At 41.5% G+C, this 15,503-nt stretch overlaps 1 protein-coding gene across 2 annotated transcripts in view; it reads left to right on the top strand.

Annotated features, from left to right (window-relative positions):
• agbl4 (AGBL carboxypeptidase 4) overlaps positions 1 to 15,503 on the top strand; it is a gene marked incomplete at its 5' end in the record, with an annotated part of 263,314 nt that overhangs the window by 174,690 nt on the left and 73,121 nt on the right. For both annotated transcript variants that reach the window (XM_083969985.1, XM_083969984.1), the window contains one exon: positions 1,585 to 1,624. In XM_083969985.1, the coding sequence (XP_083826111.1) occupies positions 1,585 to 1,624 (40 nt within the window). The remainder of the gene's footprint in view (positions 1 to 1,584; positions 1,625 to 15,503) is intronic.

Here is a 15,503-nt window from a genome sequence, read left to right as displayed (position 1 = left end):
TGCACCACTCCCACATATTTCTCATTAACTGGCAATGATTTTCTCCATACAGTAGAAGCTTTTTGTCTGTCTGTCTGTGAAAATGCCCACATTTACAAACATTTTAATACCTGTTTAAAAATGTGTAAATTTAGATTAAATATACAGGTATATAACAAATCATTGTGCTTGTATAAAGCATGGCCTCTATGCTGCCTCTCTCCTCCTCTTCCTCCCTGTTGACTTTCCAACATCCAAGGTGTTAAGTTTAACCTCTAGGTCTCTTACCTCTAGGTTTTGATCACTTTCTCTCTTTTTTTCAGTATATTTTTTGGCTTTTCATGTCTTTATTTGATAGTACAGGTGACATGCTGGAAAGGGCCGCCTGCAGCAAGGACTTTAGCCTCAACACATGGGGCGCCTGCTTAACCTCCTGTGCCGCTTGGTGCCCCTTGATCATTTTATCTTTTAGACTTGTCTCTCCCAAAGCCATCAGATGCATGGAAATACAATAAATCACTAATGCTTTATCTTCATCCAAAACACTTGACTCACATGAGATTACTTTACTTGACAGAATAATTATCAGCAGAGACTCCTAATGTAACATTCTTACATTTCCCACTGTAGTGCTGGTGATAAGTTACAGTGTCTGTGCATTTATGGCAAAAGTTGTTCTATCTTTGCACCTGGTAGACTCCCTCCACTCATGTTGTGTATTACAAGTCTCTCGGTGTAAGAGCATCTGCTGAATACGAAAAGAAGTGTTTAGTACCTATTAGAGAGCTCCACTTGAAGCAGCTCTGTAGGTTGGTAGAAAAGGACTCCAAGAATGTTGAGAGTCACTTTGCTTATCCCTCTCCATGACTGGTTAGTATGGCGCTTGAATATTAATGAAGTCCAGTCCTAAAAGCTGGCTTTGACTTTGACCTAGCCATACTGTGGGTGAGAGAGACACACGCACGCACACACACACACACCCATACTCAAGCCCTTGTATCCTTTGTGAGGATGTGAAGATCTTCTTTCCTGAGGGACTGATAGATGAGGAGGGCTGGGGTGTTGATTACTGCAGTGCTCAACAGTCAAGTGTGTGTGTGTGTGTGTGAGGGCGTGTCTGTAGAAAGACAGCAGGTTAAAGAGAGGGGTAGCCATCTAGCACCTCCTCTAGACTCCCTCTCAGCTGCTGGAGACATCAAGTGTAAAATTGCACGCACTTTCAAACACACTCCATCAAAAACCTGTGAGGACACACACACACACACACACACACACACCTAAGGTGAGAGCGAGAAAAAAGAGTGTGTTGGGGAAACCACAAATTTGATGTAAGACCAGTTCAAGATACAACCTTAACAGAAATACAGTATTGTTGAGTTATTTGGAAGACATATCAAACTGAAAAAATAGCCATTGGAAAACAAAGAATAAATAAAACACTAAGGTTTTTTTGTCGTTTTTTAAAGCTGTTTGTCAGTAGTTAGCCAACTAAACCAATATGTGATATGTAAGATTGATTAATAGACAGGACTAGAGTAATGTTTAGAATCGATCACTGATGATTACCGGTACTTGATGACATTTCTTTTCTCTTTTTTCTTCCAGCAACAACGGCGTCTAGACCTCTTAACCATCACAAACTCTGGTAAGTCTCAGATCTTATGACTTCACTCACGCCCACATAAACCTCTCTATAACACCTCCTCATCACAACTCATTTAAAACTGTGCTGTAATGCTCCCATTCAGTATCAAAATCTTTTCTAATTTGACTTGATGTTGATTTGACAGACATGTACCAGTATGGCACTCTGTTTTTTTGCTCTTAACCAAACCTAAATGCTTATAGTGTTACATTTTCTGGATGTTGATTTCCGACACACACACACACACACACACACACACACACACACACACACACACACACACACACACACACACACACACACACACACACACACCTGCACGGATGGTTTGTGGGGCAAAAGCAGATGAAATGGTGCTTGTGCTGTGGAACACCCTAGAGCAAGACTACTATGGATTTGATGGTTGCTGGTCGTCTGTTTGAGCATGTGTGAAAGGATGTTGTCTTATGATGTGATGTCAGAAAACATGGAACAGTTGCGGTCAAAAGAAGTCATAGGGGCAAACATGGGGCCCAAAGCATATGTTCAGAAATGGTTTACACATCAAGGTATTGACCGGCATATGGGAAACTTTGTGCTCACGTGCACTTCTTGAGACCCTTGCCAACATGTGAGGTAAATGTCTCAATAACCTAGCCTCGTAAACCAGCCTCTCGCGGAAATGCATTTCATTTCATTTCTCGGGAGAGTCTGGCCTCATCCCCCCTCTAAGCGTTTGGGGTGGGCGGGAGTAGTAGCAAAGACGGTTTAATATCTTTGGTAGTAGCGTTGACAGACAACCCCATTCAGCCAATCAGCAAGTTGGTGTAGTGACGGGGCTTTGCACCAGTCGGTCCCTGATTGGCCAACGTGCTGTGTCAATCACAGCGGGCAACGCTGATTGGCTCGGCCTTCTGAGGGTTTCAGTCCAAACGCTTTAGAATGGGGATGAGGCCAGACTCTCCCTCGGAATGAAATGAAATGCACTTCCGCGAGAGGCTGGTTTACGAGGCTATCAATAACCATCCTTTGTCACAAAACTTTAATATTTTTAAAATTATATAATATTTATTTAATTCTCATTTATGAGGATTTGTTGCCCAACACATTCTACTACATCTAACTACATCACTTCAGGAAGTTATGATCATATTGTTTTCGCTACTTTTCCCCATTAATTCACAACAAATCTTCTGCAATAAGACTGAACAACACTGAGACGCTCATCTACACCACACTGCACTGTGATCACCTATTACAAACAATATCAACACAACTAAAATAATCGTAGATCCCTGTTACAAAAACTACCTGATCATTACTCACATACATGTGTTAGTAAGCAGCCATTTGCTCAGTTAATAGTAGTGTGCGGTTTGGTTTTCTGCATCCATATGGGAGGTAAAGTAAATCAGTAAAGTTTGCACAGAGTACTTTGAATTGTATTCAGTATGCACCTCAGACTCATAACATATAGAAGTCAGGCACGCATATGGTGCTCAAAGTTTGACTGGATGTGAAAATGTGTCAGAAAGTAGTTGCACTGTTAGAAATGTATTCCAGTGTCTCAGGGAGGCAGCTGTGAGAGCAGGGGATCCACCGAGATGAAGTGCAAGGAGAAATTCCGGAAAAAACTGGGGAGGGGAAACAGATGGGGATGGCGTGGAGGATACAGAAACCCATATGTCTAAAGTATCTGGATGATCTAATATGCTTTGATTAGAATAATGCATATGTGAGGCTCATGGAGACCAGGTTAATTTAGCAGGTTTACGTTGCAGCTGTTCCTCAGGTCCTAGACAGAGGCAGAGACTCGCCCCTGGCTTTCACTGTTTGACAGAGGGCAACCAGAGAGAGAGAGAGAGAGAGGGGAGGTGAAGAAGGAAGAGGAGGTGAGAAAGATTATATACAAACACCTTCTACACCCAAGTGAGGGGGAAAAAGGAGGGAAGGATTATATCATCATACTTTTCTGTGTGGATGCAACAACTCATGCAACCAGTCTGACATCAGAGCCAGAGTGTTTGCATACTGCTCCTTCAATCTCTTATAGATGATTTGTTGATTTTCACAATGATGGAGCTCTACTGTATGGTCATTTTTATCCTCTTTTTTTTCTATTTCTAAGTTATAGGGGTATGGCTCAATTGGACTTAACACTTCAAGTTGATATACCGGTGACTGACAGCACCCTTTCATTCACAAATCAACACTTAATTCCTGTCTGGGTGACTACACTACCACACTTTGTCCCTGATACTCAAAGTTGCTTAAGAAATGCTGTTACATTTCAAACTATTCAGCAAACTCAGACTGTGAATAGATTTGAGGTTGGACAAATAGTCCCACTGAGTTTTGGAATCATGAACACACAGAGGACGGTCACAAAAACTCTCTTTTGTTAAAGCGGCTGCCTCTTTGGAGGTCTGTGTAGAGCTTCATTATTAAGTATAATCTGAGAGAGAGAAGAAATGAAAATTGGAATCTCTCACAACAAATTTTTTTTAGAGAACTGTTGTGCAAAGCCACTCCAAGGTTACTTTAATGTTGTCTACTCTTTTTTCCTAGGTAGCCAATATGCAGCATCAAACTTGAGCTCTCTTGTGAGGTAAAGTAGCACAACTACAGAGGAAAGTCTTATCTCTTGTTAGAAAGATATACAGTACATGGCGATGTCCTGTTAACTGTGACGCCTTGTTGAATTAATCTTAAAATAGCTTAAAACTTCATTTTTTATGACTTTGCATCACTCTTTGGATAAGCGTACAGTCACTGACACTGTACAGCTACCCTCCTTTCAGGGCTCTGCATCCGTGGAGAGGCCGTAGATCGACTGAAATAGCTTTCGATTATTTCCCACTGAAAGGTTTCCTCCTCTGACCAGTATGGAGCTCAGTGTGCTGCGTAAATTATTGCAGGTCATTATTCAGGATGTTGTTACGTGTGGCCTTGAAGGGAAGTCCATTATATTCTTAACTTGGCAGACATATTTTATTCTGCCCTGCTGCTTATTACTATTCACAGTAGGTAAGCGGACACGCACACACAGACACTGAACATGGTGAAGGTTATTATGATGGCTGTATGAAGAGCAGGTGAGGCTTTCAGATGAATGACTCTGATAGCGAAATACAGGCAGGACACTCTCTCCTCCCTGCAGATTAAAGGAGTTTCCGCTCCTTCGCTTCCTTTCTCCTCGTCGCCCTCCCCAACCGCCGCCCTCTCTCCCTCTCTCTCTCCGCTGTTGGCACTTCTTCCTCCGCTCATTTGAGCAACACCCGTTATCTGCTGTTATTTATTAGTGATCTTATTTTATCACGTTGCCTTTGTCCTCTTGTTTCCCCTGCCCTTTTCTGTTGTATTATCCCCCTCCTTCGTTTCGTCTTCATAGCATGGACAGCGGGGGGAAATCAATGGGTGTGAACAAACTAATAGGCTCAAGTGGCTTCATAACGTGCTGCGTGTCAGAGAGAGAGAGAGATTTGATGAGGATTCTGCCCCTGCTGCTCTGTTGGTCTCTGTTGCTAATGGCATTCATTAGCTGCTCTGAAGAATGATTCACACTCTCACATGTACCCACACACATGACATGTATATACCTTGTAAATCTGATGCACATCTATTTATGTATATACACATTGGAGAAAAACAGACCAAAAAAACGCAGTACGTCTTTATTCTCTGTCTTTCTTATTTCACACACACTCACTCCCACACACAGACCCACTCAAACCTCACTCGGCCCTCTTTAATTGGACACTTGAGCAGCGCACGGCTGCATCTGGCTCCTGTTGAACACAGCCTGACATTTCAGACTGCTGACCTTTCCAGCCCCGCCACAACTAAATAATGATTAGTCCTGGCAACTGTTCCACCACAGCAGCAGCCAGGTACACACACACACACACATGCACACCAAACACAAACACACACTCACACATGCACACACAGGTGCAAACAGAACAACAACAAACACCTGCATTGAAGGCTTTGTCTTTTCACAGTGAGAAAATGGGGTGCAGACATTGATTTGAGAGGCCATTGTCATTCTTTTGGCTTATCGATTAGGTTGTCCTTTTCCATATCTGCAGTCAGCACCCAATAATGTGTTGTTCTAAATTAACTCTGCTTGCCTCTGTTTAGTTTCTCCTTTCCCCTTTATGCGCTCTCAGCATTACAGTGGAAAAAAGGTCAATCATATTCATGAGATCTGGGCAGATTTGAGAGGATGGTTGTGTGTCAGTGTGTGCGTACACACTTTTAGCGTGTGCGTGTGTGTGTCTGAAGCAATGAAGCAGCATGGAGATAATAGGCAGTTCTCAGATCTCTCCTCGCACTTTCTTCTTTTTCACTCTATCACTTCTCTCTTTGTATCTCCATTTCCCTGCTGTTTCTGTCAGAGCAGAATAGAAATGTTATTCATTAGAGAATCTCTTTCTACAGTTATTCTATGTGTTTCCTGCTTTGCTCTCTCCAGACAAAATCACTGAACATATCTCTGAGGTCAGAGGTCAGGTTTTTGCACAGCCAGCTGCTCATATTCAAAAGCGCTGTCTGAATCTTTCATTCCACATTGTGGAAATTGAAGTAAGTAAATTGAACATAATAAAGGCACGAGATTACGAACAGCGTGGACAAAATTATGAGGTATGGAGCCGATGGCCGCTACATGTTGAAAATTCTAATTATTTTCCTCTCATTGTTTCCATGGAAACAACCTGGTCAGGACATTTTTTCTAAACAAAATCACAGACATCAAAGCAGGATCAACATCAGCTCACATTAACAAACTTTAATTTATATTTTTCTAAAAAAAAAAAAGGAAAAAAAAAGGTCACAGTCTTTTTAGTTTTATTCAAAGTACGTAGATAAACTGTATAACCTATTTAGACACATATACACTGCACAATCCTAGCCTATAAGATAAGGCTTAGCCTATAAAACTGAATTTGTAAATATATTTCTGCTGGCAGTAATACTGACACATCATAGTGATGGTCAAGGTGAAATGAATGTAATTAAACTGAAGGTACGGTACGCTAGAATCCCTCACCATGCATTAAAATGTTGACAATGTTTTGACAGTATGTCCAACAAATCCTTGATTTAGTCAAAAATGTTCTGTATACACTAATGAGTAAAACTGTGTTTTAAAAAGTTTCACACCTACTGTATTCCACATTTTACACATTAATAATTAGGATTCCAAGACTGTGCTTACATTTTCTTAAATTCCTCTTGCCAGGAGGAGCAGCAGTTAATAAAACAAACATGCCATTAGGAAAATAAGCAGCTGTGGAAATTGCTTCAGCTATTGTTAGCCAGTTATTACGAAAATAAGAAAAACTCCAGCCCACGGGCAACAACCTTGTTGTTTGCCCACCAAACTTATTATGGTCAACCAGAACAAGCCAAACACAAGTCTTCATAAACTGAAATAAAAAGTAAAAGTAAAGTTTGTGGGGAAGAAAACTGTAATAAAGGTAAAGCCTTTATTGTTAATAAAACCAAAAGGACAGTTTTTAGTTCTCCTTTATGAGCAGGGAGAACTAAGTTTCCGACTCTCAGGAGCCTCGCTTTCTTGTCCACAAAGTACCGGCATGTAGTGTCTCAACATTTACATAACATGTCAGAAAACAGCGGAATAAGTCGAGGATTACTTTGAACTAAATTGTCTGCAGTGTGAAAGTGGGGTCAACAGAGTTTTCTCTAATTTACACAATGCACCAGCCTGGCTTTCTCTCAGCCATTTAATAGCTTCCATTGCTTCAGATGAAAGTGTCTGGGCAGTCAGCCAAACAATATAGTGATATATCATGTATTTATGTCTTTGTTGTGGGTGACGCTATTGTTTTGAATGTGATGTATTTCTCTTGGCCGTTGTGCAGATTGCACTCATGGAGTGTCGTTGTGGTGTTGTAGTAAGAGACCCCCCCCCCCCACCTCTAAATCCCATGAAACGCTTTCTTCATGAAACACAGGATGATTGTTTAAACTTTGTACTGGTACCATTTCTATGTTGCTTTGAAGAAAACACATTTTCTGTCAGAACATAAATCTTTCTTTTTCTTTTTTTTCACTCTCGCAGAGAAATGAAAGTTAACCCCCTTGTGTGTACCAATTTCCTTTTTGTTCAGCTGTGCAGACTTTAATCAGTCGATCTTTATCTGCCGGACCGGTCCCCCTTTGAGTTAAGTTGGAGCATAAGAAACCTGCATTCATTCATTAAGCTCTCATTTCCTCACTCATTTACTCACATCTTTTCCTATCCACACATCTTAGAGTTAAGGAACAAAGATCTAGCCAACAAAGTTTTAATGTCTCAGGCACCTTTTAGCCATGCTCACTGAATGTCTCTGAAATGCTAATGATGACCTTATCGCTCCTTTAAAATACAGAAAAGGGTTTAGATTCCATTTTCTTTTCCAATTCGTAACACTGCAGCTGGGCTTCTATAATTTCTGCAAAGAAAATGGTCAGTGGCTGGCAGCAATATATCTACAGTATGTACAGCAAACAGAAAGGAACGGAAGGCGTTGCTTTTGGACCTCTTGTGCTATTCTTTACAATTAAAATAAGCGTGAGCTAGTCTTTTACATTCTCTCAGATTTGTAGAAAAGTCCCTTCAGGCCAGGAGACGGTGTTTTCTATATAGCCTAGGTTGACCCACGAAAGGCGGGAAGACATGCTCTAAAACAGCCTGAAAGCAACCTCCTGCTCACTATCTACTGTATGCCTGTGGTACATACAGTACCTGAGCTGATAGAAATTTCGGTGTGGCTCAGGGACTGCAAGGTTGACTGGCTTTCACGCTGTAGGTCTGCAGAGATTTGTTTTTAGTGGAGCACTTTAAGAGAGGGAGGGAGTGGATGCAGAAGACAGTGAGAAAACATAGAAGAACATTATTTATAAAAATACTATCAGGCTTTTGTGTAAATGAGCAGCTGTGAAAACAACACTTCCTATTATTGCCCTAATTATATCCTTTCTCTATGAATTTGCATATTTTATCTCGCTCCTCTTCATTATGGGCGACTATGCTTCCATTTTGATGTGGTTAAAAAAAACACATAAAGCAAACAAAGAAAGAGATGAAGGATGGAAGGGAGGAACGGAGTGGGATGCGCTGGCCGCCTCGTATTGAGTATTTTCCAGTTGATTTTGTTGAAGGCTTCTCAGTAGCGTAGCTAAATAAGAAGCAGCATGCTAATGAATGGAGAACGGGTGTGATAATTTACCAGACAAAGAACGGAGGACTGTGAGAGATAGGAGCCTGAAAGGGGGTGGGTGTGTGGGCGTGTGGGGGGGATCACAATATTGAAAATATTTTGAAAATATTTGTCATCAAACAATTATTTAAAACCTGCCTCTCCTCTATATGCCTGAGGTTTTTTTTTTTGTAAAGCCCATATTACTAATGCTTAGAGTAAATATTCCCTGTGTCGCAAATACGGTAATTTCACGCACTGTACACACAGTCAGCCATGTGTTTCATGTTGCTGCATGCAGAAAAGGAGAGAGAGTGCTGAACTCAGAGGACAGTAAATGACAACAGAAGAAGCGTAGACTCTGTCCTCTTTCTAAAAGGGCGATGTGACGAAGGCAGTAAACAGGCTGTGAACAGGCTGTGGGCTCTGAGATTATTTCTTTGTCACCAGCAGAGCCACCAGTGTTGCTGAGCACTGCTGTGGAGCAAATCCTCCTAGAGAGGACTGATTGGATTTTTGTTCCAGGGAGCCTTTTGTGTTAGCAGCATAGGGACTAGATAATAGAGGTTGATGCCACTCTGTCTCTGTGTTATGGCTGGTGGATTGAGTTTTTCAGTGTGTGTGTGTGTGTGTGAGTGAGTGTGTGTGAGTGTGTGTGTGTGTAACCAGGACACTGCCTCTCTTAACAACCACTATATCACATATCACACATGTTTTTTATTCACAACCTATTGCATCCTTATTGCTTCAGACGATAAAAGATGCTAAATATGGGAGCACATGGACGATCTGCTACAAATACGGATAGGAGTGGCTACTAGTGAGGTTTTAACACAAAGATCCAGTGTGAATATAGAAACCTGTATGCAATGTGCCAATGTCACATGCCACTGTAACTGCAGTGCAGGTAGTTCTAGTCTGTCTTTATTCAGCGAGGCTGACACACGCAGAAATATGATTGAACTTGTTTATCTGAATTTTTAATGAAGTAATTTTTTTTTATTTATTCAGGGGCAATTTGGAGTTTGCAATTAGCCTAATATACATGGCAACAGGAATGGGAAACGGGGGAGATCATAAGGTAGGGGGGAGGTGGGGACATCTGGAAGCAAGATGATGGACGAGTGACCGAGTGTTTTGCACATTCACAGTTCATGAAAGCAGAGACTTTGATGAAAGCAAGCATCAAGTTCACTTCGCACTTTTTTTGTTTAACATTCTCCTCCTTCTCTCTTAGTTCTTTTGTGAACTTCTCCTCCACACTTTTTTATCTGCGAACCATTGCTCCTCAGATGATTCGTGGCCTGATTCTCTTGGTGAGATTCTTCTTCCTGAGTTACAGGATTTTCATTTTCTTCATGGGAAGCGTGTCTCTTTCACTTCCGTGCTGTTTTTTGTGTTCTGTGACGCTCATGATGGTTTCAAGTGTCCCATTCATGTCCCCATAGACAGCGTTAGGGGACTGACAGTTGAAGCACCTCGATAGTGGGGGGATCTGCATGAAGCTCTCCTTTTTGGATCAATACAAAAGATAAATAACTGCGCTGGAGTCATTCAGTCCTTGAACACAACAGCGTTAACACATTGTTTTGAGACAATTAGCTCAACTGTTAACCTTGTAGTCACAGCAGATAAACAACAGAGACAAACAGTATAGCACCTGTAAATGAGCTGAATCAATAGTGTTCATGTTGGATTTCATTTGGATGTAAATTTGTTGACATGTCTGTGGGTTTTATTACTTCACTAGATCTTGTACTCAGGAACTACAATTTGGAGGCTGTTGTGAATCTTTTTTTTTTTCTATTTGGCTTAAAAGTATTTACCTGTGAAGTAAAGATAACTGATGTTATAGTCTGCATCTTAATTGTATTATGTTTACATCAGTGTCTATTAGATAATTCATTTGCTTTTTAATTTTGAATTGAATTGATTTTTTTTGTTATATCACTTTTCTTAATGCGAGACAGGACATTCGATGACACTTTTGTCAGTTTCTCAGGTAATAATGTTTTGATTGTATGTACAAAGTAAGACATGCTCATAGTGCTGAGTTTAGTTTGTATAAAGTGGCTTGAATGCAGGTATGCAGTCTACTTTGCCGTTCTGGTTTAGTTTTGGATTGTGGGTCATATCAGCAACTGAGAGTGATGTGTTCATGAACTCAAAGATAATGCATTTTGATTTTAGGGGGGTTTTAGGTTCAGTAGTACTTTGAACTTTCCACCAGCATGATGGATAAAACATTATTTTCTGTAAGTTTCCCTTCCTTCAACTTGCAGACTGTCTTTTGATTCTAACATGGTCTAACCTGATAATGTATTCTAATACTGAGCTACGTATACCTGCTGACACAGCAAAAAAAAATTCAGTTTATGAGCAATTACGTCCTGTCTGTGGGAAGGGCTCAATAGTGCTTCACTCACATTTGCCTCTAAAAATAGACGTGTGATAACTGTAAAGTGTGTTTAAGTATTTTAAAATTCACCCCAGACAGCTTCTTTCATGTTGATAAAACCACAACAATGACCACAATGTGTTCTTGTCACTCCGGTCCTGCTGTGGACTGCTGGCTGAGCTCAAAGCATGCTAAACGACCTGCTCACCCAAACCAGTGGACCAGTGATGTTCTGTCTTCAAATTAAGGAGAGGTTATTGTGATACAGAATGAAGAAGAACTGCTTAATTATGGAGGTGTCCTCACTGTTTGTCTTGTTAATACAATTTAAAACTAAACTAAAAGTATGAATAATTAAACAGAGATAATAAACTAGTTTATTTATATTCTGATAAATTCAGTCATTTAGCTTGTAAATGTGTCCTTGTCCTTTATAGATGAAAAACTGATTATCTGATTAACTTTAATTGACTCCTTATTTCTTAATGTGCTCCTCAACTTTCCAACTTAGGTCTTATCTTGAGAGCTTCAAGCCCTCTGGTGTAAAAATGTTGCCAGGGGATACATCGCTGCCATGGTCAAGGTCATTATCAGCCTTTTGTCAGTCTGTGCCTCAGCCACTCTGTCAGATCTATATGTTAAGCACGTCTGCCCAGCGGGTGTGTATGTGGAGTGCTGTATGTTTAAATAAACATTTTATACATTACTGATTTCCGTAGGGAAATTCTATTTTTAATTGCTCTGCTTTCACGGGCAGGTCAGCTGTGAGGTTCAGCTGTAGAACAGCATCCCCTCTTCTTTCTCCAGAAAACCTTCAACACAGCAGACGCTTCAACCCAAGTCTTTTCAACTCAGGATTTTCCCCTGCTGATTATACCACCCTGCTGTCCTGTGCGCGAGTGTGTGACTTTGTGCTGACCTCTGTTGGGGACCAAGGAATGATACAGATAGATTTCAACACACAAATCCAAGCCGGTTAGAGCTGACTTTCAACAGAAATGCTTAGCAGAGTGATTATGTATCCTGCGCTGCACATCATATGGCTTATCTGGGAAAGAAATACCAATCACCAAAACAGTGTATTGACAGGAAGTGAGTTTTAAAAGACATATTAGCACTTGGAAGAAAAAAAAAGCTGATTTGGGAGTATGGATCAACAATCCTCAAGTCAAACATGCACCGATGTGGTCATTTGGTTTATGGGATGGTAAAAAATTATAGTATTTTTGCACCTTTAAAAATCTGCTGTACCTGTCTCTCAGTGGCAGCAGCTCAGAGAGAAAAGAGGTGGACTGTTGTCAGCCTGTGTTTCTCAAGCCATGCAGCAACTGACTGCTAGATTCGTCTTGACTGTTTTCTCCTTCACAGAGGTAAATTTGAGGTAGACTGTGTTTCCTATTGTCACATCAGCTGCCATCCTGCATGTGGATGGCAGAGGAGATGGATGACATGTGACATACTGTACTTTTTTACTGTGAAAGCAGGAATCCTAGGAAGTGTTTGTCTGTCCTGGCTGAGGAATGTGGGTTTTGAGGTTCTTTCATTTCTTCTCTGTGCAGAGTGAAGCATTGTTCAAGTGGCAGGGTAGACAAAAAATTAAGTTAACATAAGTGAACGTGATTGTACTTTATTACTGTGTTTTATCACAGGTTTTACTAGTTTTGAGTCAGCACTACTTAAGCCTTTAAACATGTTTGCATTTTGTACACTTGAGTTTTGATTTGCTCTCTCAGACGACAAGCAGTTCTGGATATGAATAAAAACATGAAACGGGAATGAGGATACAAGGGGAAAAACTGCGTGGTATAAACAAATTTTTATTGTACTTTAGAGACTCACAGATCTTTCAACAGAAATTAAAACAAGGGTAATAAAAGAGCAGCAAGTAATGGCAAAAAAACAACAACTAATAAGATAACTCTTGGGTTTTGATGTGCTTTTTTCAGATGCAGCAGCTGCAGCAACACTCTGTATTAAGCTGCAAATCAATCTTAACCTCTGCCAAGTGTACAGTAAGCTGCAGGAATGATTCTGTGGAGGGATTTGATATCTGTGACCTTGTCTATCCTTGACTACTCCCGTGTGTGTGTGGGTGGGGGCCTCTTTCTGGCTGGTTGGTGGTCAAGTAAAGGCCTCTAGTTGTCAGAACACTTTGCCCCTCAACATGCCCATGTCGCCCCGCGTCTGACCCCACACCCCACCACCATGGGTCCCTCCCCTCCATCCCCTAGCGAGAAACGAGCCACTGGTTGGCCTGGGTTTTATCAGCTATTATCTGTCAGATGCTGTGCACCTGTGAGCCTGGCTGCTCCTCTGCATGACGGGCGGCTGTGGTCTTTCGTCCAATCCCAGCGGCTCCCTGCTGTCAACTACAGCAGCAATGAGAAGTTCTCTGGCTGCCTCCGTCTCTGTCTGACAGCCGCCCTGGAGGAAAGGGTAAGAGAAGCAAAGGGAAGAGAAGGAAAAGGGGGAGAAATACCATTAAGATGAGCTGTATTCCCACAGACCAAAGCCTGCCCACCAGCCATGTGCTGCGGCTCACCTGGCTGCCAGATAAGTGGAGATTAGAGGAGAGGAGACGGTGGAAAAGGTATTAGAGGCATTAGAAAAATTCTCTCTGAAACCCGGGGACAGCCTTGATACTTTTAGGATTTCTTGTGTCGTGTCTGACATTTGATGCCGACGCAGAAAGGGCACAGAGACAGACAGGCCACGCTGCTCTTACACAAATGGGCCAATATGCACTCTTTTGTGTATTCTTTTGCTTGTTTCTTCTCTCTAGTCTATTATTGCCATTGCCACTGTATAAATGACAGTTTTGTGAGTTCCCTTAGCAGAGAATAACAGTCTGGTGACACTGGCGTGATCAATACAGGTCCGCAGCAGGAGGTAGAGCGGCCCTAATGAACTGAATTGACTGGTGCTGAAATATGATCAGCATTTCTCTGGTGGTCATTATGTTTCTTATGAAGAAGATCAATGTCTCCTGGGTGGATCACTGAGTGTACACAGCGTGATGGCAGGGCCAGCACTGATACCGTTCTAAATACTTAATGAAGGATTCATACACAATAAGGTTTGCCCCTGCAAATGTTTGTGCATGTGTGTGTGTGTGTGTGAGGGCTTCTTTCTTTCTTTCTTTCTTTCTTTCTTTCTTTCTTTCTTTCTTTCTTTCTTTCTTTCTTTCTTTCTTTCTTTCTTTCTTTCTTTCTTTCTTTCTTTCCTTCCTCTGCCTCTGTTTCAGTCAAAGGTCTTTTATTCAGGCCCTTCAGCATTAGTAACTGATGTGCTTGTGTGAGGCTGTGCTGTTCATTTCATGGGCTATCACTTTTTAAATTGGTGAATGCCTTCTTCATGGTTGATTAGTAATTCATGCGAAGCTAATTAAGAGGCGTAATAAGAGAAAAGACTGGTGAGGTGCCTCCAAAAAAATAATAGGATAGCAGCATTAACCTGCACTGTAAACAGTTGTGATTGATTGTTGTAACGTGTTGCCTAAAAGACGTTTACGCCTCTCTGAATCCGTCATATTGGAACCACACATCCATATCTTCATTTTGCTCAATGCTTTCCTGTTCTTAGAGCATCTTTCCAGAAAGTTGCCTTAATGATCCCTCTGTCCCGGCTGTCTAATGCCTGGCATCATTACTTTGCTAGGTCTGGTGTGTGTATGCTGCTGCTGCTCAGGCTGGCAATCGTCTCTGCCAGCCATCATCACGCACACACCTGTACCAGCATCTGTCCATCCTGCAGACTGGCACAGGTGCTGCCTTCAGATTGGCTGTCAATGTGCCGTAAAGTTAATGCACACACCTCCGAGCACTATAGTAATTTTTCAGCTAAATTGCAAAACCTCATCTCGTTCTCTTTCTCTGTGTGTGTTTGTTTGTCATATACACACACACACACACTCATACACCAATCAGCAACAGAAAGGTGTTGTTTATTTCATATCTGTCCGTTTGTCACTGGGAACTCTTTATGATTCCAGGCGCAACGCTGCAATGATGACGTGTGTACCCGCAGTCTAATTCCATCATCAGCATCATTACTGCTATTATCCCGTGTCTCCCTTTAATGCAGGCTAATGGATGACCAATAAAGATAGATGAGCCTGGCAGTGTGGAGCTAATAGGCAGGACATGATGTCTGGCTTCTGTCCTGACTCCAGTCTTTACTCGATCAACCGCCCCCACAGATAAAACATGGCTAAAATATTATCTAGAGTTATTCTCTCAGCTTTAATGAATCATTGTCCCATCAGATAATTAGCATGCCAACAGTTTGGGACAAA

This window comes from Trachurus trachurus, assembly GCF_905171665.1.
Source record: "Trachurus trachurus genome assembly, chromosome: 4".
NCBI classification, from domain to species: domain Eukaryota; kingdom Metazoa; phylum Chordata; class Actinopteri; order Carangiformes; family Carangidae; genus Trachurus; species Trachurus trachurus.
The sequence above is the reverse complement of the archived record's forward strand: the minus strand, read 5'-3'. Positions and strand labels throughout refer to the sequence as shown.